Genomic DNA, 26,155 nt, shown 5'->3' with positions numbered 1-26,155 from the left:
GGGCTGGGCAGGGGTGGGGTGGGGTTGGGTTGGGGCCCGATGGCCCCACATTCTGCTCCTTGCCCCACTGCGGTTCCCAGGAGAGTCCTGAGCAGCCCTGCCAAAGGACGGTGGATATAGCAGCTGCTTCTGCCTCACATTCTTCTGTTCCTTTCGCCGCTGCAGTTCCAGAGAGCCTTGATCTCCCAGAAACCTCAGTGGTGAAAGGAACAGAACATGGGGCCACCAGGTGTACTGCCCCCAGCCCTTCCAAGCAGCTGTGTCTCCTGAGTCCTCCTGCCTGATGTCTGTACAGCAGCATGCCCCAACTCCTCCCCCACCCATGTAATGTGGGATGGATGTGGATCATGGGGAGGGGACGGGGAGAGCGCGGGGGCCCCAGGCTGGGGACAGAGCGGGGACGAGTCACGTGGGTGGGGTCACATGGGGCAGTCACGTGCCTCCCCTTTGTGTCCTTTCCATGAGTGCAGCATACCAGCAAGAAATGATTTCTACTTGCACCACTGATGCTATGTAATCTCTCAGTGAGTTCAGTGCCAAGCACAGTGGGGCTCTGACCCTGGTTGCAGGCCTTAGATGCTTCTGGAATACAAACAATGTATCTGCCCCCTGCGAGGTTGGCTCCTTGTTCTGGTGGGGTTCTGTGGAGCTCTGGTCTGAGCGCATAGTGCATTCCAGGGTTATGAATAGGAGTGAAGCTGGCTGCATTGGGGGTTGACATGTTAGTAACGTTGCAGGAACTTAGTAGTCTTTAAGGGCATGATCCTGCAAAATGCTGAGCACCTTCAATTCCTGCTGACTTTAGTGGAGGTGGTTGAGGCCCAGCGTCTACCAGGAGGAGCCCAACACCTTAAAGGACTTGGTCTTCACTGCCCAACTCACCTTTGATGGATATAGCTCATCCTCATCAGAAGGGATCGTACCATACTGTAGGGCAAAAAATATATTTTACCAAATTAGGAAAGTATTGTAACTGACTGAAGAATTTGCCTGAAACTCCTTGTCCTGTTAACCGGTGTCGATTCCGCTGAGAAACAGCAACCTGGGGTTTGCTGACTCCCTTAGGCAGGTGATGATGAGTTGCCAGATGTGGATGTATGGGAGGTAGGAGTGGCTTCCTGGAGAGGAGAGACGAGAATCCAGGATGTGGTCTGAGAAATCCTATGAGAGAAACACCTAGGAGTAACCGAGCCTGAGGATAAGATCTGAGTGTATCTTTTGTTATCTTAGAGTTTTCTTTTCCTAATAAAGAAATGCCAAGGGAGTGGGTGATGATGATGGACTTCATATTCTGTGTGGACTATGTTTATAGAGCAGGTTGGGAAAGATGAATATTTTATTATTTCATTAAAAAAACCCTTCATGGGTACTGCTTAGCTTTTTTTTTTTTTCTTCCAGTTTTTCTTTCTTTCTCTCTCTCTCTTATGGGTTGAATTTTCTTGCGTATAAAATCGTACAATGCTTATCTATATGCCATAGCTACTCAGCTGTGGTTGTGGTGTTGCTTGTTTATGTCTAGCTGCATGAGACTCATGCTGAACCAAAGTTATTAGATATTGTTTTGAACCAGACATGGAAAAAGAAAGTGTCTCTGTGAGCGTGGGGAGGGATTAGTTTGCTTTTATTTGTGAACTGTGCATCTCGTTCTACATCTGAAATTGGTTTTGCCTAAATAAATCAAGGAAAAACAGGAGTAGAAGGAAAGATTACAATTCTGATCAATTAATCCAACAAAGGGAGCTTTTTCTCATCCTAATGCAAAGGGGTTTTGTATGCATAACTCCCTCACTCACTGAGATGAGTAGTTTTAATTACATCTCCCCCCTCATGGCACATATCTCCAGAGTCAATCACTGAAAGGGACAAAAATACAAAGATCTCTTTGCACAAATTACCTTTCCACATGCAGAGAGGAAGAATTTCTTAAACGTCAGTAGGCATCCAGAAGAAAAGCTGATTGCTCACGTTAAATCCTTTCAGACTAACATTCTCTCCCCAACAGGTTTCTCTTCTAAGGGCTTGTCTACACTGGCAATTTACAGCACAGCGGCTTTCTGGGTCGGGTGTAGAAAAACACGCCCCTGAGCGCAGGAAGTTTCAGTTCTGTAATGCGTCAGTGTAGACAGTGCACTAGCGCTGGGAGCCGTGCCTCTCGTGGAGGTGTTTGTTTTTTTTTAGAGTGCAGGGAGAGCTCTCTCCCAGCGCTGTGCCCACACAAGCCAAGCAACGCTTTAGCTTTGCCAGTGTAGACTAACCCTAATTGATCCTCTTCATATTTTTCTTTCCTGTGTGTCTCCCTGTTCTGTTCTCTGACTTCGCCTTAATTCTAAGAATAGTTTTTGTGGGTTCTCTGTTAATGTGACTGTCTTCTTTTTCATAGAACCCAGAAGCCCTCTTTTCCTCTGTCAAGATACTGCTCTTAATTATTACTGAGGGACAGCCGTTTACTGTTGCTGATTGGTACTTAGTTTGTAATGATCTAGTGAAAATAATTTGAAAATGTTAAGCCTGACCTTACTTCTAATCTCTCTTCCTAATTGTCACCTGCTTTCTGTTGAAAGTTACTGCTTGGATGGCAGATGATCTGTTCCGTAGAGTCTGAAACACTATAATTTATCATGAGTATACAGACAGGAAAAGCTCACCAGAAATGCAGATGTTTCTGCCCTCATATAAAGGCTGTGACATCTTGACTTCTCCAGGTCCCTCCCTGCCCTACATTTGTATGATTTATTGATCTCAGTAGCACACCCAGTCTCCAACACAGAGACTTGATTGTTCTGCCAAGTTTTTGTGGGGTTTCCTAATTCAGACTGTACTCCATCTTAAATTTTTGACTCTTTACATTTGGAAACTTTCTTCTTAAATGAGTCCCTCGGTTGATTTGATTTCTGTTGTCTTTACTCCTGGGAGGAAAACAGCTGCGATTCAGATCAACAAATGTTGTTGATTTTAAAACCAACAAAATAAATCCCAGCATCATTATTTTTGATGTCAAGAGAAGGGAGAAGAAAGTAACTGCTTTTTCATCAATTTGTTAGAATTTGGGAATTTATTTAAATTGCTTCTTTGCAGGTCCATAATGTTTCCTTCGCTTTTGAGTTGATGCAAGATGGAGGGCTCAAGAAACCAAAGGCTCGTCCTGAAGGTAATATATACACTATAGAGGCACAAGCTATTTATACAGGCATAGTGGCAATTACATCTCTCGTGTTACTCCATTAAAGTCAACAGGGTTACATCAGGAAATAATGTTGTGGGTGCATGTATTATATATATATATATATATATATATATATATATATATATATATATATATATATATATATATATATATATATACACACACAGAAAAACTTTGTTTATCAGACTCCCTCTTATCCAAAAGACTCCTTATGCATATCTGCATTATCTCCCTTAATGTGCATCGTAACTGGAGTAGACTCAACTGTTAACAGGTTCAAGTCAGGCCCATGATTTTAGTAAGTGATAGTGCTATGTGAAAGCTGTTCAGAAGCCTATGTTAGGTTAGTTGGTGTTCTCAGTCTTTTTCCTAGTGGAAAGTTTACATAAAAAATTAGCACTAATTTGCGAGCAGCCTGATCACAGAGATCAATAACTGAAGGGATAATTTTTCTCCTATGCAAATCAGTGACAAAAACTCCCATCGGCTCCTATGGTGCAGGGCCAAGTACTGAACGAGCATGAAGACTTGAATTATGCTTTTGACTTTTTAAAGGCTGTACCTCCGAGTACTGAAGCTAATTAATGGAGCAGTGTCAAGAATCTTGCACTACCTCTGCACTGTTTGCTCTTTGGCTAACAGGAGGAATTATGTCGTCTTGACTGTCAGTCGAGCAATCTTCATTTTCATTATGACTACCCCAGAAGTGTGCTCGATGCTTTTGCAGCACACACAGAAAGACAAGGAGGCCTGAGGAGTTTTACAGTCTAACTTTAAATGAGACAAGTGAGGATAATAAATAGCAGGGAGGGGATGAGGTGAGGAAGGGAAAAGGTTACGGCATCAGGATCGCCTAGTTACTCGATTTAGGCATGTGCCCATCTTCATGTCTCAGACTGTTTTTTTCTTCTTTCCCAAAGTGCACCTAAAGGAGAGATTTGAATGAAGTGAACATCTTAGCCTGGAGGACCAGAAGCAGGAATACATTCCATATACTGGGGCTGGGGACGGTTGTGGGTGCAGCGGGATCAAAATCAGGACTGGCATCGTTGGTGGAGTGGAGGGGATGGAGGGGGAGAAGAGGTGAAGGCAGGTAGCTTAGCCTGACCATTAGTGTTTGTTACTGCAGGAAAGCATTCAAAACAGTGTTACTTTACTCTTTGCTCCGGACTCCATGTGGTTTGCCCTCTGATTCAGTGTACAGCAGAGGATATCCTACTGAGGCCTGGTCTACACTGGAGTGGGGGTGGTCGATCTAAGTTGTGCAACTTCAGCTACGTGAATAACGTAACTGAAGTCAACGTACTTAGATCTACTCACCGTGGTGTCTTCACTGCAGTAAATTGACCGCTGACACTCCCCCGTCAACTCTGCCTGCGCCTCTTGGTCCGGTGGAGTGCCAGAGTGGACAGGAAAGCGCACGGCGGTCGATTTATCACGTCTTCACTGGATGCAATAAATCGACCCCTGCTGGATCGATCACTCCGGAGGTAAATGTAGACATGCCCTGAGAACTGGGACAGGTTTCAGTGTCTACATGGTCTTATAATCAGCTGATTATTGTACCCTTTAGAAATTAAATTTATTAATAAAAGTAGGAGGGCAAGGTTAGTTAATATGGCAGTCGTCTTGGTCTGATTGTCCCCCCGCTTTGCAGGAGGTAGTCTTGTGTGTACTGTTCCCCTTTAGCACCGGTTCACATCTGCTTCTCTGGGTTGAATGAGGGTGCTGATACACCACACAGAGCTGTGATTTCCAACAGAGGAGACACTGTTTTGTACAGCTGCTCCTGTGGAAGGGACAGTAGCATCGGAGGCTGTTTTTGTTGCAGTAGTTTTATTTCATCTTGCTGTGGAATCCAGAAGGACAGGCATTTGCAAACTTTAGTGTCCCTTTGAATAACAATTCGCAGTGGTGCAGTTTCTCACGCTCCACAGAATGTTTTATGTGTGGGATTCGCTGTGTATGCCCTACTGTACTGGTGTCACTTTGTGCCTGAATGGACTGGAAAAAGCGCCAGTTGAAGCTATTTATTTACATTGATGGACAGTTGGTTTGACTCGGGTAGTAAAGGCCTCTTAAATTATTTGTTGTAGGATTTTCTGAGGACAGGGCACTTTAACACCACTTTGCAGTCTAAGTGCTTTCTGCAGTACTCGCAAGAGATAGGTCTAGTATTCAATTTAATATTTTAGTATATCCTGCTCCACTCACTCCCACCCCAATAAAATATCAAAAGTCATCTTGCATGGTGTATACAACATTGCACAAATTACAGGCCAAATTCTGGTCTCTGTTACATCCATTAAATACAATAGACACATCTGAAGACAAAATTTTGCCCTAAGTCATTAAAGTAGAGTGAATTTTAGTGGGCGGCTTTATTATCTTCCCAAGGGATTTTGACAGGTTGTAGAGGTATTATTCATTTAAACTCTATTTTAGGCTATTTTTATGATTTATTGCCACCTTTGGTTGGCATTCTGTCAGCACTGGCTGGGCTTTGGCCACACAAACTTCCTCTTACAAGGAGCAGAAGATTGAGATCATGGGGTTTTTTTGGGCATGTCTGGTGTCCCTCTTGTCAGTGCTTCTCATCTCATGGCCTATAATTACCCATGCATTGAGGCTATATCTGATATTACATTACTTTTTAATCTAGCAGACAAAGGTTTAACAAGATCCAATGGCTAGAAGTTCTTTGAAAGGAAAAATTAAACTGGAAATAAGGCATAGATTTTATAAGTGAGAGTAATTAACTAATAGAACAAATTACCAAGAGATGAGGTGGATTCTCCATCACTTGAACTCATTAAATTAAAAGTTGATGTATTTCTAAAAGATATATTCTAGTTCAAGCACAAGTTATTAAACTCAGTGCAGGAATTACATAGTAAAGTTCTCTGGTCTGTTTTATGAAGGAGGTCAGACTAGAAGATTGTAGACCCTTCTGACCTTAAATTCTATGAATCATTACATTATATTAGCAAGTAAAAGACTCGGGTTTATCCCTTTTCAGCAGGAGGAGTGAACAACATGTCATAATTCCCTCCCCATTGCTTCCTATCAGCTGAGGCAGAAGTTATGGCCGTGACTCAGAAAGAAGACCCACACGTCTTCAAGGGAGGTCTCTAGGATGTAGGACCTTGAGAATAGGAGGGAAGGGAAGAAGTAAACCAATGGAGCAATGGGAAATGGCACAGATACCCTAAGAATCCCTGAAGGCAGAGGACCACCTGTCACCTTAAAAAAACAATCATCCCTGTTAAGTGATGATTGCAAATAAACTGCACCGTCCACTTATCTTGCAGACCAGGTACTATAACAAAGAGCAGAGACAATGAATCTCAGTACTGGGCACCTAGAGATGCAGTCCTTGATCTTTGGCTCTAGCGGAGCTGTGCTTAGTGCAGCCATAGAAGGGGGCTTTATGTCACCTTCATGCTCCCCCAATGCACAGGGCTGATTTGGTCTCAGCTGCTCTAAGTTCTAGCTGCCTGCAGTGGACTCAAGGGGGATTGGTGGAGCGCAGTGCTTTCTGGCCACCTTTCCCTCCTTTGGAGTACTCTCTGTGTTGGCTGGATGGTGTAGAGTTGGCTATGCAGGCTCTATGCCAGGTAGGGATTGCCCATGCCACAGTAACCTCAGCTAGCCTCATAGGCCAGCTGTAAGGGTGCTCTGCACTACCAGAGCTATACATTTGGTATTGGAACTTCAAGTTGGCTGCCAGCACCGTTAGGTTGAATCTTCCTGTCGGTTTCCCTGGCCCACACCAAAGATTCCCCTTGGCTTGCTGATTGTGGAGGATATGGCTGGTAAGAAGCTTTGCTCCTCAGGGCTAAATTCACATTTAAATCTGTCTCTGAGGCAACTCGATCTGTTGCACAGAAGGTAGTACACATTCCCAGGCCATTTGGGAGTGTTGTGCTGCTGGGGATACTGTGGTGTTAAACAGCTTCCTACACCTTCTGGAAAACTTTGATATACAGAAACGATTCTGCTAAAACTAGGACTATTCTTCCTGTGTTATAGTGGTCCTTTTCATACAAGCAAGATCTTTGTTAGGAGTTCCCTTGCTCCTGCTGCTTATGCACACGTACACAGGTTAGGAAGAGAGGATAGCATGGGGGAATAGCATGACGCTGGGAACTGGTAATTGGATATGTAGCTGTTCACTTCTAAGTCACGACTTAAAATCCGGCCAAGCTGATAGAGGCTGCACGTCATTTAGTAATGCTGGTGGCTGTCTGGAGGCTTGTGTAAAATAGTTAATTTCTTTCCAAACAAGTGTGTGCAGCACAAATCTGTCCCCTCAAATGGTGCTAATTGAGAGCCAGTTGCCCATCCCGTCACGGAGGCTGAGAAGCATATGTTCATGGAGCATGAATTTCTCTCCTACCCAACAAGGGATCATTTCAGGCCAGGCATGTTTGCAGGGCATGGTGAGGAAGCCTGTGCTGGGTCCTCTCTGTGGAGCTCTATAGCCAGCACGTTTCAATCCACATGTTAAACGAGAAAGACAAAGAGTCTCTCTTCACTCAACTGTGCAAAATAATAGACAAAGGAAGAGAGGGTGAGAGGAGACTGAAAACGTCGGTTTTTTGGGAATGGGGTTTGTGGGGTTTTTCTTTTTGTTTTTACCTCTCTTCCTTCCTTCTTCTTCCATCCGAACTGTTCCTCCTCAATGTTTTTTCATCTTCCTGTTTCCCCTGCTTTTCCCTCCTGTCCTCTTCCTTTCCCACATCTTTACCTGCTGCTTTTCCCCTCTCCTGCGCTGCTGACGTTGGCAGATCCTCTCTCCAGTCTTGCAAGGGCACTCTGTGCTGTACTTTCCCCTGGCAGCCTTTGGAATGTACTTCTCTCTGGCACTTCCTCTATGTTATCGTAGCAAAAGGACAGGAAGAGCAAAGAGAGAGACTCTCTCTGTTGTACATCTGAGAAGGGGGAATACCAAGCCCATTAGCAATAAGTTTGAAGTTTGCAAAGGGGAAGAATGGGGAGGGTGGAAGACGGCCTGTCTTTATAGTGGACTGTAACTGTTGATGCACTCTTCCCTTCCTTTCTCAGATGAAAATGTACCCACACTCTGGCACAGTGAGAGGGGATGCAGGAAGGTTTGGCACACAAAGCAGGAGTTTAAGTCCTGCTCACTGCATAGCAAGTCATTGCAGAGGTTCTAGATACGGTGGGTCCAGAACCTCACATGAAATATACAATTTAGACTTAAATCCCCACTCTGGACCCCTGGTTAGTAATTTCCCTGGTAGAAACTCACTAGAAATTGTTAAAGCTGTGACATGGTATCTAACATGGAGTATTTTTCAAAGTTATTTGTGAGATATCAGGTCTGAGACACAAGAACACTGCAGCCTATGATAAATTGTAGATCAGGGAGGGATGGGGGTTCTTTTTCCCCCCCCCCCTCCAGAGAGAAGTTTAAAAATATCAGTGATTAAAGTACTGTTATGGCTAAGGCTTCTTGAAGATTATCGTATGCTGCTATTCAAGGGAACTGGATCTGTATTTTTTAAATTTGATTTGATTTTTTATTCTTTTGAGTTCACAGATCAGAAGACACTTTCTTCCATTCATAGGCAACTGGGAGGTAGCACTAAACCAACCTTAAGAATCTCTCCTTTTCTTCCACAGATGTTGTTAACTTGGATCTGAAGTCTACCCTCAGGGTTTTGTACAACCTGTTCACAAAATACAAGAATGTTGAGTGATGCTGGAAGCTGCTGAGATGTTAATCCTCACGACCTTCTTAAGGAAAGAAAAAGAAAAGAAAAAAAAAAGGGAAAAATGAAACACCTTCTATGTTCCCATTGTGCCTTACACTATATTCCATGCTGCATGATGGCATTCCTTCTTCTGTTCACATTATCTCCATGTACCTCTTTGCATGACGTGCCCACTGAAAATACTTTGTGTATTTTATGTTAGCTCCCTTTTGAAATATCATTTTTACATCTTTGCTCTGAGATCCTGGTGGGTCTGTTTGCTAGGGTCAACAAGCTTTCTTGTTCTGTTGATAAAGAAATCTACTACTAGCTACTTTGATAAACAGGAAAAACTTGAACCCTTCTTGATGGGGCAGTGCCTTTATATACTTTCTTTTGTAAACTGCTTGGTTACCATTGGTGGTGGAAGATATGCTAGGCTTGAGTGTGAGAAATACAACATTGCATTGTAATATATTTAGAAACTGCACAGTTTCCATTAAATAAGGTTTGTGTGTGTTACTGTATTTGTTTCCAAGGACACCACCTGAAACTGTACATAAGAACCCATGAGGGCTTTTTCTACCTTTCATGTTAACTTCATACTACCCAGTATTATTTCCACCTGATGTTTACACACAGACTAGAAATGGAATTATTGCCCCATCTGGTCATAGCTGCTTTTCTCTCCCTCCTTTTGTGCTGAGGAGGGAGCTGTAGCCACACTTGAAATGTGCAGTCTGGATCAGCTCGGTCAGGAGCTGGTCAAGGATGGATGGGCTGGATTTATGCATTCTTTTTAACCCTTCGTGGAATGAACAGGGGGAATCACAGTTTGATTGCTTAGAGGTGCAAGGTTGACCTTTACTTTCCTGTGGAAAAGCTAAAGCACCTACTCCTGCTCTCATTGAAGTCAACGGCAGTTACAGCACGACAGAGCCCAAAGTGTGTAAACAGAACTACAGGTTTTTGTCTTGAAAATTAAATGAAGCAAGGTCATTTTTCAGTAAGATTTTGCCTCTGTTTCCTGGGTTATTCTGGACAATGCCATGTAATGTACACCAGTATCAAACAGACTGGACTGCACCGAATTTGGAACAGTTTAGAGGTGCAAGCCCAGGGCTGAAAATAACATAAGTTTCCTTTCAGTGATGCTGTGATGAGTTGACTTCATCCCATCATTCCCAATGATACTTTGCTACTGCTGTGAACTCTGGACCCAGTGCTGTAATCCTTAGGCAAAACTCCCATTGAGGTCAGTGAGAGAAAAGACTCTACCCTTCGAATGTATCTACCTTGTCACAAGACACTGTTACAGCACTTGATGGACTTCACCGGATTGTGCAGACATATCTGTGTGTCTAATGATGCAATAGGTGTAGTTAAATGTACAAAGAAGGCAAGGCTAGGATGTGGTTTGTGTGAGCAGGTTATGGGCAGGGCTATTGAAAGAAATAGTATTATAATGCTAAAGCAAGTTATTTGTGGGCTCTGTATTTTATAGCATTCCTTCCCTTAGAATGTGGAGGAGATTCAAAACTACTATCTTATTGCTTTCTATTTATCACATTAGTCACATTTTATGGGCTGCCAGGTTTTATGTAAAGCATTTAACAGAGCAGCCTATCAAGGAAGACAGTGTTACTGCGTTATCTGGGCCAAGTTCAGTCTTGTTGTAAGCAGAGGTCCATCTCTCATTGACTACAAATGCAATGCATCTGCTTACACCAGGACTGAATTTACCCTTCAGCATTAAGGACCAGGAGGAAACGCATGTCCCCTTACTGTGCTATGTGAACTGTGGTGTAATTGTACAGAAGAGTCTTCTCTTCATTAACATTTTTGTCTCAGCTTGACACTTTAACAGTGACTTGCAAAAGGAGAAAACACTTATTTTTTGTTTCTTTCTGAGGTATAAAAGTGGCCTAAGGGGGCTAGTGTCCAAAAAAAAAATTTAAAAAAAAGCGGGAGGAGGTTTCTACTTGTTTCCATTCGAAACTCAGCTCGCATCTACTGTGGGAGATGCTATGGTGACTGAAGAACTAGTGAGTTAGATTGTAAGAGCTAGATTCACAAAGGAATTTAGGTGCGTAACTGGGCACCTAAGTCCAAAATGTAGATCCTCAACTCCCCTGCTCAGCTGCTGCCTAGTCCTCTAGGTCCCTAAACTCCTGCTTAAACTCAAATATTGGATATGAAGCGGAAGAGCTTCAACAGGAGAGAGTGAGAGCCCCACCCCAGAAAATTCCATAACCCAGCAATTAGGGCTAGTTGGGAGACCTGAGGTCGAGTCCCCACTCCAAGTCAGGTGATTTGAACTGAAGTTGGTTTTTTACATCTCATGTGAGTGCTCTAACCACTGGACTATTAGATAGTCCTTATATGAGTACTCCTGTGAGCAGGGGACTGCAGATTTGGGACCTTTTAGTTTATATGCATGGGCAAATTGCCAACAGGATGCTTTTAACTTAAGAAGGGCTTCCCCAAAAGCAAACAGTTTTAAAACACAATCATCTTGATATAGCTCCCCACCAACTAATATTGTTTATTTCATTCTTAGTCTATCACATACCTGATATGTGGGTTGTAATTAGGGTGATCAGATGTCCCGATTTTATAGGGAAAGTCCGGATATTTGGGCTTTTTCTTATATAGGCTCCTATTACCCCCCACCCTCTGTCCTGATTTTTCACACTTGCTATCTGGTCACTCTAGTTCTAATGGGCTAATATGTTTTGGGTTTAAAGCTTAAAAGTATAGGTGTCCCCCCATCAGTGCTAAAGAACAGGATGGCTAATATTTTGTTCGTATTACTGGAAATTTTGAATTCTGCCTCTTAGTGTAGAGTTAGTTGGGTAGAAAAGGCCAGGGAATTCTGAGGCTTGTTGCATAGTTCTTGACCACGGCATGCCCAGCATTCAAGCTTCCACATTTATATATGGTTAATGAGATTGGCTGCCTATACAGCCTATGTAATGTGCCTTGTAGATTCACCATCAGAACTGTGGATTCCGTTCCAGCCAGTTGTCGTACAACTTGTTCTATGGCTCAGGAGAGGCCTGAGCAATGGTCAGCTATGGCGTAATGTTTCACAAGACTGCAAAGCAACAAAAAAGAATTTACATCAATGTAAAAACTTAGAGCTTTCTTTTTTCGCCCTAATAGAAACCCAATGCTTTGTGTATTAATGTATTTTAAGAATCTTTTCTACTATTTTTTAACAATGTTCACTCTGGATTTCTGTTCCTAAAAAAAACCCCAACCCACACAAAAAACCAACCTTGCAGATGAGATACTGCACTTGTCATACCGTGGACAAGTCTGGCTTTGTGAGAGTGTAACAGTAGTGTACTGTAAGCAAATTACAATGCAATCCTATGTTTTCTAAAATCACAGCAGGAGTGTTGTGGAACTTAATGCATGGTTTGTGACAACTGTATTTATTCTAATAAACAAATAATGATTACATAGCTTTCTTGCTCTTATTTGGCCTGCTTAATGGATGAAGTTCTAATAAAAGGAAGGACTTGAATGAAGAATGCATTTAATGAAGACCAAGATGCCAATGAGATATTGGTCTGCATAGGCCTTAGAAAACAGAGCAGGGACGTGACAGTCTGTCTCTCTGGCACTGGTAGAGCAGCATATGAAGGGGTTCACTCACTGCAGGTGTGCCTCTTTCTGCCTGGGTCTGGGAATTAACTTTTGCCCCATATGGTGGCCCCTGCAATCAGTTGCTTTCTCTCTATCCTACCTCCATGACTTGGAGTGCTTCCTCTTGATGATTCAGCCCTTCGGCCAGTCACTATATAGTCTTCTCCCACCTTTCCAGGGCAATGACGTCCCACCAGACAAGCTGTCCATATGTCCTCCCAGGCAGTCTTCTATTCCAACTCCAGCTCTGTGCCACTTAGCCAGTGGCTGGTAGGGGAACCCAGGCCTGCCTGTTACTCTGGGTTCCAGCCCAGGGACCCTTTGACTGCTGTTGCAGTCCTTGGACTCCTTCCTACCCACCTCTCCATCTCCTTGTCTTTGTCTGGGTTTACCCCCAGAGCGTCCTCCATTCCCCAGGGCCACTTCGCCTCCTAGGCCTCTTGTAAGATTCCCTAGTCCAGGGCAGGACACCAGGGCTTACTTGCCCCCTAGAGCTCCTCCTTATCCCTGGCCAACACCTTTTTACTCTAGACAGCAACTGCAGATACACTGCCTGCAACCCTTTCCTGTGCTTACTCCCTGCTTTATAATGCTGTCCCAATCCCCGCCTCCCAGCTCTGCTTCATTTGCCCTTTGGCCCTATCCAGCCCTGGGTCCCCTCCAGGTGCGGTATCTAAGGTTAATTGACCCCTTCTGATCCATATTAACCAGTTCAGGGCTCGTGTGGGGTGGACACGCCATCACACGCCACTTAGACTATCGTACTTAGATCGGGGCATCTTATCGGTAGAAAGCAATTGGGGGGAATTGGAGAACAGCAACAAAAATGACTGTGAATGCATCAGTTAGTGATAGGAAGGCTTTAGAGAACAAATCCCAGTCAGTGTGGTTGAATGATGAATGAGTATATGTGGGAGGGGATGGCAATCAGCTACCATTATCTGATGGGGATGTATGGTGAGGAAGGAGAGGAATTGAGTAGTGCTTGGGGGCTATAACTTGGAGTAAGAATGTGACATTTTTAAAAAAGGAAAATTTAGCTTAAATATGGTGGTTTATGATATCAGAGTGAGCCCCATTAGACTGTGAAATAATCTCCCAAGGGAAGTGGGGGAAGGAAGCCTTACTGCTTATGATGCTTAAAACTAAATTGGACTAACCACTTGAATTTACTTCAGGGAATCATCATGCATTAGTAACTGGATGGATATGACCTAGTAGGCTTTCCCCATTAGTATGCCCATTACAATATTTTAAAATGTTAATTAGACTAGGGGAAAATCTAAATATTATATCCTGAAGAGCGGTTTTGCCTCTTTGTCTTCAGAAAGAAAAGTATTTAATCACCTGAATGGTAGGTGCTACTGTATATTTCCTGAGAGAGATGCAGTGTTCTGTGCAGTATGACCACAATTTTCCCTGTCAGTAAAATACCAGGGGGTTGTTGCTGCAGGAAGGGGGTGTCTGTGGCAGGGGAGTGAGGTGGGGAGCAGTGGGTGGGGGTGGGGTAAGAGGAGGTGAACGGCAGGTGGGGGACTGAGGAGGGATGCAGGAAGCAAGCGGTGGGCGGGGGGGTGAGGAGGCGAGTGGCGGGCCCATGGCCAGTGGGTGGATTCCCCCTTTTGGGGATGCTAGCCCCTGACTCCATCCATTCCGCCCGCACAAGCCCCCAGCCCGGAGAAGCCCCGAGTGCCTCCCCGTCTCAGCCAGAGGAGCCCCGGGCTGGCCGAAGCCCTGAGATGCCTCCAACACACACACCTGCCCGGAGGAGCCCCGGGCCAGCCACAGCCCTGCCCCCTCCTCCCCAGACCCAAGCCACCCAGATATGTTTTTCATTATTATTTGGACTATTATGTCAAAGCATTTTTAAATTTACTTCAGAATTGTACAGACAACCACTTTTACCAAAAATGCAAAATAAACAATAAAAAAGACAAGAAGGTGCAAAGTACCTTATTTGCATTTCTATTCTGTTAGGTCCAGTAAAGAATAGAGATAATTGTGCATTTATTTTTATTATTGAGTTTGCAAAAAAAAAACCAAAAAACCCAAAACCTTCCATAAATAAACTACAATGATTTGGATGTATATATGTGCATATTACTTTATTAACTTTAGGAAAAAGAAATAATTTTAGGAAAAAGGTGTCAGTGTGGCCACCAGCAAGAGTTGCTGGCCTCACTCTGAGGCCACCAAAAATTTGTTGCGAGAACCCCTGGTTTAGATGCACATTTACTGCAGTTACTATAGATGCTAGCAGAGACCATACTTGCTGATATTAGGACTCTGAACAGAATTGTGGTTTCATTTTTAAAATGTAACGTAAGAACTGTGTGTAACTTGCCTCTTGATAATGTTCAAGCTGCTTTGATGCAAGGCAGCAATTTCAACACAAAGCTGCCCAAAACTTTATCCTATGCTAGGTTTCATACTCCTTTCCCATGACCTTTCCTTGAATACACCCCTTGAGGAACACTTAAAGAATTATTAAAGGCAACATGGTGTCAGTTCTTTTATGTAAAATGTTCATATGCAAATTGATTATATTGGCTAAATGTGGCATAACGTCATCTCTTTCCTGTTGCTACCAAGCAAACCTCTTGAAAACCGCAGTGCAAAATGAGGAAGTAAGGGACTGTTCTAAACTGAGTGCAAAGAACTAGTCTTTCTTTTTGTTTCTTGCCTACTTTTCTCATCGTGGTGTTCTAATGGCAGCAGTATAAAATTAGGTGGATTGATTGAATCCTGACACATGCCGTTTTTATTTTTTCAGACTAGAAAGCCTTTTCTTTGGTACTAATTTTGAGCTTATTTGGAATACCACTTTTGGCTTTTTCCAACAGGAAATAAATCAATTCAAACTTCTTGGTGTCCTTATCTGCAAAAGTAAGTGTTTCGTGTATATTCTATGGTAGATTATAATTATGGTAGCATTATGAGCAGTAAAATATATGTAATAGCTCAGTGAAATTTTGAGGAACCAGATTGTGAAGGGATAGTAGACGAAAAGTTGGGTGATTTGAACTATTAATACAAAATGGTTATTTTGCAATCCAGAACCTTCTTAACTGCTATTTTCAGCAAGTAAGGAACTGTAGCATTGCAGCTTATAATTTTATAGCAACTCTTGACATACCTGAAAACGTATTCACTGACTACCCCTAGCAGAATGCAGAAAAATAAATAGCTTCTGCCTTTCTCAAGATCTCAGAAAATTTAGGATATTCTCTCAGTAATTGAGAACACAGAACCAAGTGATACCATTTTGCTCAAAGAGTCAAGTGTAAGGCCAATATGATTTAAAAATTCCAGTACACAATATTGTTGCAATCAATATTCTAGCAATTGTTTTATTCCAAGTGTTGTTCTCCATGTACCAGTAAATAATGGATGCATGGATGCAAGGCCGGAGAAAATAGCCTGAAAGCAAAAGAAGTGAAAAGAAAAATAGAAAAGATAGTCTGCAGAGCCCTATTGCAGCGGGCCTGCATGACAAACTCCAATCTTAATACTTCTCCCAGCGCAATTAAGGAACTGAAATAGAAAAAGGATTCCAAACACAGTCACGTTCCCCCATGATGTTAGTGCAATATATAAACCTTTAGCAGGCAGTTTTCTGGGCTATGTACAGACATCCTGGGGGGTTGTTTGGAACTGAAACTTATTGTATCAAATTTTTGAGCATTTCACTGGAGCAGGGATGACCAAACTTACTGACCCACTGGGCCACATATAATAATCTTCAGAAGTTCGAGAGCTGGGAGTGCCTGCTGGGGCTTGGGGCTTCAGCCCTGCGGGGCATGCCTTCTGGAGTTCCTGCCCTGCAGCAAGGTGGTGGGGCAAGGGAATTCTGCCCCATGGCAGGTGCCTCCCATGGGGCAGAAGCCCTGAGACCTCCCCCCCTCGCTGTTGGGCAGAAGCCCCTAGACCCAGCACCTCTCCTTAGGGCAGAAGCTGAATGCGGGGTGTGGTGGGCTTCACGAGCTGCACTTTAACTGTAAAAGAGCCACATGTGGCTCGCGAGCTGCAGTTTGGCCACCCCTTCACTAGAGAGTAACTTGGAGCCTGATCCAGAATCCACCTTAATAATAATAACTAATGATCCTATGAAATGCTGAGGCCCTCCATTCTCAGCTGCTGAGCAGGTTATTGGATTGAGCCCTAAGGGTATATTTATGTACGCTGCCACCAATTTTTAATTTAAGGCCTGTTCTTGCGTGGTCCTGAGTACTACTTGTGACATGCTGAGATCTCCAACTCCTGTAGCAGTAGGTGCTCAGCATCTTGCCAGCTTAAGCCATAAATTTGTATGAGATCCCCAAGTTTTTTCAGCTTGCCAAAACAGCTCCTGAATAAATCAGAGGAGTCAACGTTCCCAGGAGGCAGGCCCCGCAGCATTCTGAACCCAGGTGGGCTTGGGAGGTGAGAAAGTGGCAAAAATGGGCACTGTACAGAGTAGCAGATAGTCCCTGAAGTTAAAAGCTTACAACCCAATAGACAAGTCAGACACAGGGAGAGGAAAAGGGTAGAACACCCAAGCAGACTGCCCAGTACGGTAGTGGCAAATGTCATGTTAGTGCTGTGATTTCCCCCACCCCCACTCCTTTTTGTGGGTTTAGGTGGAAGGAAGTATGCTAAATGGAAAGAAAAGTGAAGAGGGAGGGGACACGGTAGTGAAGGAGGTGAGGGAGATAGGACCGGGGTGAAGATGAGGGTAAGAAGGGCAGATGGGGTGAAGCTGAGGTGAAGGGCCTGTGAGGGAGAAGGTTGCAGCAAATTCTGATCTACAATCTAGGTTTCCACTGGGCTAGACATGCAATGCTGGGTCACTAGCCTGACACTGCACACCAAGCCACCCTTGTTGTAAAATAAGGGCTTGAAACAATCCCACATCAATATTCTCCCTGGAATTAACAGGAGATTTCTCAGTGTACATACTGTATCAGCCAAGATGGCCACCATCAATCCATTGATTTAATATTACGGTGGCATACCTACTGAATCTAGTCCCTTTATAGCCTTAAAGTGCTTCATGAATAATTAGGGCACAACTGTGGCTCACCCTACATGCTCATGCAGCGGAGTAAAGGGGTGTCTGGCACATCCTCACTCTTCTGGGTGGTTTAGTCAGTATGGTGGGCCCCAACTCGGCGGGGAGAGCAACCTCCATTGGGCCCTTCCGCCCTCCTGTGCAGATGGACAGGCAAAGGCAAGGAATGGGCAGAGCCTTGATGTGGTTGTCAGCATTGCTGAGCTAGTGCAGAGAGGGAAGTCACTGACACCTGCTATCAGATGAGAGCAGATTACTTCCCTCACAGGAGCAAGGCTGGGGAAGTAGAAATCAAACGGTGACTGTTACTGAGTCACAAGTCAGGTTCTAGTCTGAGCCTGGGCTGGCACAGCAACCTGATGCTCCTTACTATGGGCGGCGGGGAAACCTCTCTCTAGTCCTCATCAAATGAATCCCCACACAACCACTCAGCGGCAGGTGTTCCTCTCCTCACGTCACAGATGGGGAAACTGAGATGCCAAGGTCCAAACTCTCAAAGGTGGTGTCTGATTTTGGGGGCCTCCCCAATATCCCATGTGTGTTTTTAGTTACTAACTTTTTATTAGAGAGAAGCAGAATTGTTGACAGTTCAAGTTTTTTTCAGCCATAAGTATTGAAGGAAGGGTGACTGATATCAAAGGTAAGGGGAACAGCAACGCTGAGGCAATATAGGGTATGAATTACAGTAAGTGTACCCACGTCTAAGAGTTCCGAGAAAGATTTTTGAAGGCAAAAGTGGCAGTTGGATACCTAACCCCCATTGACTTTCAAGTTAGGTATCTAATTGCCACTAGTGCATATGAAAATCTTCCACTATATTAATTACATTTTTCATTTCCCTTGTTCCAGCGTTCCTCAAATAGTTCAGTTGTTGCTCTTACGTAGGCAGTAAAAGGCTCCATTTCTTATAATTATTCCATTCTTGCCAACTGCATTTCTAGAGCTGACATTTGGTTTTGCAACCATAATGATGAAATACATTCTCTCCAGCGGTTTTGTGCATTTCGTGTCTATTGTGTTGTGTTGTGCAAGACTGACATGTGAAAGTATCTAATCATAGTTTTCTGCTAGTATTGTCTCGCCAAGCATATTTTCAAAATGGAACGATCAAAGTCTGTACTAAAACACAACACATGCACTTTCCTTACACTGGAGCCCCGATAAAAATGTGAGAACGATTCTAAGGGGACCCTCCCAATGCTGTTTGGAGTTTTAAGCTGTCAGAGCAAGAAACTGTACCTTAGAGATCTTCCATGTCAGATGTGCAATACTGTTTGCAGTGGATCTCTCACCTATTGATTATTCTGCTTTCCTATTCTCACAATGTGAATGTTTAACAAGGCGTGCCTCACTTTCCTTTAAATTTACTTCTTCCCCTATGTTTTTGAGACTTGGAACTTTTTTTAATAAGAAGGAAATGTGTTTCCCCTTCATAATAAAACCTAGCTCTTATACACCACTTTTCTTCCATAGGTCTCAAAATGCTTTACAAGGGTGGTCAGTATCATTATCCCCATTTTACAGATGGGGAAACTGAGGCACAGGGAGGGTAGTGACTTGCCCACGGTCACCCAGCAGGTCCATGGCAGTGCTGAGTCCACATGCAGTACTCTATCAATTAGGCCATAGGAACATAGCATTAATAATACCGGGCAGATTATTTATCCGTGATATCTGATATTCTGCCTCTAGCAATAGCTAAGATTTGATGCTTCAATGGAAGGTGAACTGTGGCCCTCGCTTCCAGAATGCGCCTGATTAGCTATCCAATGCTGTTCCCCTTCCTGCCCTTTGTCTGTTTACATTGTAAAGGGCAGAAACTGGCTCTTACTCTGTGTTTGTACAGAGTCTTGCATGATGTAGACCAATCTCAGACTATTGTAATACAAATAATGAGCAATAATAATTATAAATGGCTGGTGGTGATGCAAGTTGTAGTCCTTTCTGACCCCGGCAGATGATAATTTTGTACACTGATGTATAAGATTTTAATATCCCTATTTTTAGCTTGCATACTGCAATTACAAATGTTATTATCCAACCCCTTAACATCCAGTTACAGTATGTGACAAGATTTCCTGATGCAGTGAATTTAAATTTACTTGCCATTAGTGTAATAAGTTAACCTCTTGTTCTTATATTATAGGACAAAGTAAAGAGAGACTGCTCAGTTTTTAACTATACTCTTCAGAATCTTAGTCTCCTTTAGCTCTTTACCATTCCTGACTAAGCAAGCCTAGCTTTCTCAGCCTTTTATATTACATATAAAAAATCCTATGTTAAAAGAACGTTAAGGTTACAAAGTCAAGCATTCTAATGTTAGGAAATTCTAGGATTACGTTTGTGTATACAAACTTATTCTGCTCTCCCTGATATGTTTAAATTTTTGAAAGATACAATTCCAGGTGATAGAGAGGAATGTTTTCTAGTGGTTATAGACCCTTCTGCCTCTGTGCTCCAACCTGTTTTTGTCCCTCTTTGCTCCTATCCAATTCACTCCCACTTTGGCATCTGCTACCCTCTCCCACTCTTCCTGTCCAGTTTTGAAAATCCCTTCCATAGTCTTCTATATGTTAACAAGATACGTTGGTCTGTTCTCCTTTTGTGTGTTGCCATCCCCATTTTATTTCAGGACAGTAGTAGTTGGGAAGGGAATTAACGTCAAAACCTGAGCTTTTTTGAACTTCCTTCTAAAATACATACAGTCTTCTAGATTCGCTATATTCTTGGTTTATTCATCCCAAACAGTTAAGTGCTGACCATTTTTATAACTTGCACCCCGATGTCTCCTGCTGAAGCATTTATCAACTGAACTGAAATAGGATTTTGCTGATCTAATTCAGATTAAGCAGAACTGACTGGAGTTAAGACTTTTTTTGAATACTGTAGTGCTTTTCATCTCCAGGAAAAAACTGATTAACTTCATTTTAATTTTAATGTTGCTTAAATATACGTTGCTGCATGTTTAAAAGTAGGTCACCCACAAACACTTCAAAAACTGCTGAAAGAAATAATTTCATTTGGTGCATATTCCCTCATTCATACTCATTTTGGCTCTAGCACATTTTGAATTTTTTTTTTCAATTTTCTAGGAGCAAAAAATAATACAATGGAACCAGACTTTCTCACTGCTTTTGCACAGCCCAGTGCACTTCATCATTCGCCACCTAAGAATGACATTGTTCAAGGTATGTGTTTTATAAACCAGCAATGAAGAAAGAGAGAGGAGGGACCCAAAGAACCAAAAAAAAAAAAAATGAAAGTTCTCAGCACAGATGAATTTCACTTGTTTTACAACATTATTCCCAGGTTCGGACAAGTGTAAGTAAGTAACCCTTTTGCATGGAATTTAGCCTCCAACTCTCCATAGGCGGATTATGAAGAGTCAATGCAAGTTCCGGTTAATCCTCTAAATGAGGTTTACAATTCACAAAAGAACCAAACCAAACTGTGTTTCTGTTTATTTTTAGAAAGTGTCCCTTTGGTCTCATCAATTTGAATCCCCTGGAAAGATAATTTCTAACAGGCAATTGTAATGATCTGATATGCCCTTTTCTCTCTCATAGGAAATCTATAAAATTACAAATGAGTACACTTTTTCATGGTGTAATTAGCAAAATGGGGCAATACTGAACTGATGGCAGTTGTTATAGAAAACTTGCATTAGTCACATCAGAGAATTGTAATGGATATTGTTCACTTCTATTTATAGGAGAAAAGAGGAAATTAATAAATCCTACATCCTGCAATAATGCTAAGTTGGACGAACTACAAATGGTATAATTTCTTTTACTAAATTATAATTTACACATGAACTGTTGTTTTTAAATGTTTTGTAATCAGGCTCCATCATGTAAGGTACTGAGCACTCTAGCCCCAGTCTAGCAAAGTACTTAAGCAGGTTACAGGTTTCAGAGTGGTAGCCGTGTTAGTCTGTATCAGCAAAAACAAAAACGATGAGTACTTGTGGCATCTTGGAGACTAACAAATTTATTTGGTGTGACAGGGTCAGGCCAGATGGCTACAGGAGAGTGAAAGAAGGCAGATATATTAGCTCCAGGTTAAGGAAGATTCCAGAACAATCAGGAACCTTCTGGAAACAATTAAGGCAGACAGGCTGATTAGAACACCTGCAGCCAAACAAGAAGCTGCCAGAATCAATTAAGATAGGCAGGCTAATCAGGGCACCTGGGTTTAAAAAGGAGCTCACTTCAGCTTCTGGTGTGCATGTGAGGAGCTGGGAGCAAGAAGCTGAGTGTGAGAAGGCGTACTACTGGAAGACTGAGAAGTACAAGCATTATTAGATATCAGGAGGAAGGTCCTGTGGTGAGAATAAAGAAGGTGTTGGGAGGAGGCCATGGGAAAGTAGCCCAGGGAGTTGTAGCTGTCACGCAGCTGTTACCAGGAGCCACTGAAGACAGCTGCAATCCACAGGGCCCGGGGCTGGAACCCGGAGTAGAGGGCAGGCCCGGGTTCCCCCCATCTCTCCATCCCCCCAACTCCCTACTTGATCCTGGAGGAGTTGACCTGGACTGTGGGTTCCATCAGAGGGGAAGGTCTCTGGCCTGTTTCCCGATCCACTAGGTGGATCAGCAGAGACTGCGGGGTTTGTTCTTCTTCCTTTTCCCCAAGCTGGCCAGTGATGAGGCTAACTGAGTGAACAGCAGATTTGAGCCATGAAAGTCGCCAAACTGAGGGCTGCCGTGGACCCCTGAGGCGAGCAAATCCGCCAATAAGCGCAGGACCCACCAAGGCAGAGGAGGAACTTTGTCACATTGGGCATAAGCTTTCATGGGTTAAAACCCACTTCATCGGATGCATGCAGTGAAAAATACAGTAAGAAGATATATATACACAGAGAACATGAAAAAATGGGTATTGCCATACCAACTGTAACGAGACTAATCAATTAAGGTGGGCTATTATCAGCAGGAGGGGGAAAAAACTTTTGTAGTGATAATCAGGATGGCCCATTTCAAACCATTAACAAGAAGTTGTGAGTAATAGGAGGGGGAAAATTAGCATGGGGAAATAGTTTTTGCTTTGTATGATGACCCATCCACTCCAAGTCTTTATTCAAGCCTAATGTAATGGTGTCCAGTTTGCAAATTAATTCCAATTCTGCAGTTTCTTGTTGGAGTCTGTTTTTGAAGTTTTTTTGTTGGAGAATTGCGACTTTTAGGTCTGAAATTGAGTGACCAGGGAGGTTGAAGTGTTCTCCAACTGGTTTTTGAATGTTATAATTCTTGACGTCTGATTTGTGTCTATTTATTCTTTTGCGCAGAGATTGTTCGGTTTGGCCAATGTACATGGCAGAGGGGCATTGCTGGCCCACGATGGCATATATCACATTGGTAGATGTGCAGGTGAACGAGCCTCTGATAGTGTGGCCGATGTGATTAGGCCCTATCATGGTATCCCTTGAATAGATATGTGGACAGAGTTGGCAACGGGCTTTGTTGCAAGGATAGGTTCCTGGGTTAGTGTTTTTGTTGTGTGGTATGTGGTTGCTGGTGAGTATTGGCTTCAGACTGGGGGGCTGTCTGTAAGCGAGGACTGGCCTGTCTCCCAAGATCTGTGAGAGTGAGGGATCATCCTTCAGGATAGGTTGTAGATCCTTGATGATGCATTGGAGAGGTTTTAGTTGGGGGCTGAAGGTGATGGCTAGTGGCGTTCTGTTACTTTCTTTGTTGGGCCTGTCCTGGAGTAGGTGACATCTGGGTATTCTTCTGGCTCTGTCAATCTGTTTCTTCACTTCAGCAGGTGGCTATTGTAGTTGTAAGAACGCTTGATAGAGATTTTGTAGGTGTTTGTCTCTATCTGAGGGATTGGAGCAAATGCGGTTGTATCGTAGTGCTTGGCTGTAGACAATGGATCGTGTGATGTGGTCTGGATGAAAGCTGGAGGCATGTAGGTAAGTATAGCGGTCAGTAGGTTTCCGGTATAGGGTGGTGTTTATGTGGCCATCACTTATTAGCACAATAGTGTCCAGGAAGTGGATCACTTGTGTGGACTTGTCCAGGCTGAGGTTGATGGTGAGATGGAAATGGTTGAAATCATGGTGGAATTCCTCAAGGGCTTCTTTTCCATGGGTCCAGATGATGAAGATATCATCAATGTAGCGCAAGTAGAGTAGGGGCATTAGGGGACGAGAGCTGAGGAAGCGTTGTTCTAAGTCAACCATAAAAATGTTGGCATACTGTGGGGCCATGTGGATACCCATAGCAGTGCCGCTGACTTGAAGCTATATATTGTCCCCAAACATGAAATAGTTATGGGTTAGTCACAAAGTTCAGCCACCAGGTTTGCCATGACATTATCGGGGATACTGTTCCTGACAGCTTGTAGTCCATCTTTGTGTGGAATGTTGGTGTAGAGGGCTTCTACATCCATAGTGGCCAGGATGGTGTTTTCTGGAAGATCACCAATGGATTGTAGTTTCCTCAGGAAGTCAGTGATGTCTCGAAGGTAGCTGGGAGTGCTGGTAGCGTAGGGCCTGAGGAAAGAGTCTACATAGCCAGACAATCCTGCTGTCAGGGTGCCAATGCCTGAGATGATCGGGTGTCCAGGATTTCCAGGTTTATGGATCTTGGGTAGCAGATAGAATACCCCTGGTTGGAGTTCTAGGGGTGTGTCTGTGCAGATTTTTTCCTGTGCTTTTTCAGGGAGTTTCTTGAGCAAATAGTGTAGTTTCTTTTGGTAACCTTCAGTGGGATCAGATGGTAATGGCCTGTAGAATGTGGTGTTTAGAGAGCTGCTTAGCAGACTCTCGTTCATATTGCGACCTATTCATGATGACAACAGCACCTCCTTTGTCAGCCTTTTTGATTATGGTGTCAGAGTTGTTTCTGAGGCTGCAGGTGGCATTGTGTTCTGCATGGCTGAGGTTATGGGGCACATGATGCTGCTTTTCCACAATTTCAGCCCGTGCACATCGGCGGAAGCACTCTATGTAGAAGTCCAGTCTGTTGTTTCGACCTTCAGGAGGAGTCCACGCAGAATCCTTCTTTTTCTAGTGTTGGTAGGAAGGTTTCTGTGGATTAGTGTGCTGTTCAGAGGTGTTTTGGAAATATTCCTTGAGTCGGAGACGTCGAAAGTAGGATTCCAGGTCACCACAGAACTGTATCATGTTCGTGGGGGTGGAGGGGCAGAAGGAGAGGCCCCGAGATAGGACAGACTTTGTGACAGGTATTTTAAAAATGCCCTTTGAGTGTTGGTGTGTATGTATAGTTCATATTCACAAATCCCTAAACATATATTTGTGTGTTTCTATATTATATGTTTCCTAAAACCTAATGAGCTCACAATCGGTTCATGAAGGATTTAATTTTTGCAACAGGGTTTACCATTACCATATTTTAATAAACGAGAGAATCTGAGAGGTGGTATAGCAAAAAGGAATCACTAAAGACACTGAATTCATTCTTCACAAGTTGCCAAAATAAAAGATTTCTTTAGCCTGTGATTGTGAAGATTCCTGTGAGCTTTGCTGTTGACCCCATTCATGGTTACAGACCATGCAACCTGGGTTTGACTGACTAACCCAGGGGTTCTCAAACTGGGGGTTGGGAGGTTATTACATGGGGGTTGCAAGCTGTCAGCCTCCACCCCAAACCCCTTATTTGCCTCCAGTATTTATAATGGTGTTAAGTATATTAAAAAGTGTTTAATTTATAAGGGGGGGGGTCGCACTCTGAGACTTGCTATGGGAAAGGGGTCACCAGTACAAAAGTTTGAGAACCACTGGATTCACCCGTTTCCTCACTGGCCAGGGGAAGAGAGATGCTTTATGTTGCTCACCATCAGTAATTCCTTCTGGCATATCGGGGAGTGGCAGGCATTGTCTTCCTTGTCTGGAGAGTTCACAGCTCTGACACCGAGCCTTTAGCAAGGCAATTATAATGGGAGACATTGGAGTCGCTTCAAGGGCTGCCTTAGAGAAGCAAAGAAACTCACTTGTGGAAAATATTAAATTAGTTTCCTGATTTAATTGGGTGTTCTTATCAGGGTGGCTTTGTGGGCAAAGAAATATAAGCTGCAAGATGGGCCACCTCAGTTGCCAAGATTATTAAACTACAGGTAAAATGTGAAGTGCTTAAAGCAAGAAGAAGTTAGTAGCAAAGTTCTGCTTCAACTACTCTTTTTCTTTTCCCTACCTGTTCTTTTCTTCTGTATTTTCAGATACACTTCTCTGTACTGCTGCCTGGGGAGACCCTGGTAGCTAGAGGTAAGGCAATGTTGCCTAAGCTGTAGGCTAGGGAGATGGCTGTTAAAAGATAAAACAGGTGAACCAGGAAGCTTGTGACTCTATTTTCAGCAGTGCAGTTCATCAGCTTATGCCACTGCCCTCAGCTTGCCAGTTCAAACTGCACTAATCCAATGCATCGTCAGAACTTGAACTCTCGGCATTAGGTGAAGAGAGAACCACAGTTCACTGAGTGAAATGCTGCTGTCTCTTGGCTTTGAATATACATTACACACACTTCGAGAGCTCATCAATATAGAGCAGAGAGGTTTTTTAGTTTCTTGTGAATTTTCAAACATCTC

The 26,155-nt window shown here is 43.3% G+C and overlaps 2 protein-coding genes across 2 annotated transcripts in view; both read left to right on the top strand.

Annotated features, from left to right (window-relative positions):
* PARVB (parvin beta) overlaps positions 1–12,374 on the top strand; it is a 97,467-nt gene extending 85,093 nt beyond the window's left edge. Inside the window, exons 12-13 of the mRNA XM_084648885.1 lie at positions 3,076–3,148; positions 8,834–12,374. Coding sequence (XP_084505011.1) covers positions 3,076–3,148; positions 8,834–8,910 — 150 coding nt within the window. The 3' untranslated portion in view covers positions 8,911–12,374. The remainder of the gene's footprint in view (positions 1–3,075; positions 3,149–8,833) is intronic.
* A 2,887-nt stretch (positions 12,375–15,261) lies between these two features.
* PARVG (parvin gamma) overlaps positions 15,262–26,155 on the top strand; it is a 33,078-nt gene continuing 22,184 nt past the window's right edge. Inside the window, exons 1-3 of the mRNA XM_084637841.1 lie at positions 15,262–15,444; positions 20,701–20,796; positions 21,321–21,385. Of these exons, the coding sequence (XP_084493967.1) occupies positions 20,718–20,796; positions 21,321–21,385 (144 nt within the window). The 5' untranslated portion in view covers positions 15,262–15,444; positions 20,701–20,717. The remainder of the gene's footprint in view (positions 15,445–20,700; positions 20,797–21,320; positions 21,386–26,155) is intronic.

This window comes from Lepidochelys olivacea (assembly GCF_965140295.1).
Source record: "Lepidochelys olivacea isolate rLepOli2 genome assembly, chromosome: 1".
In the NCBI taxonomy this organism is placed as follows: Eukaryota; Metazoa; Chordata; order Testudines; family Cheloniidae; genus Lepidochelys; species Lepidochelys olivacea.
This window is presented reverse-complemented; position numbering and strand designations above follow the sequence as displayed.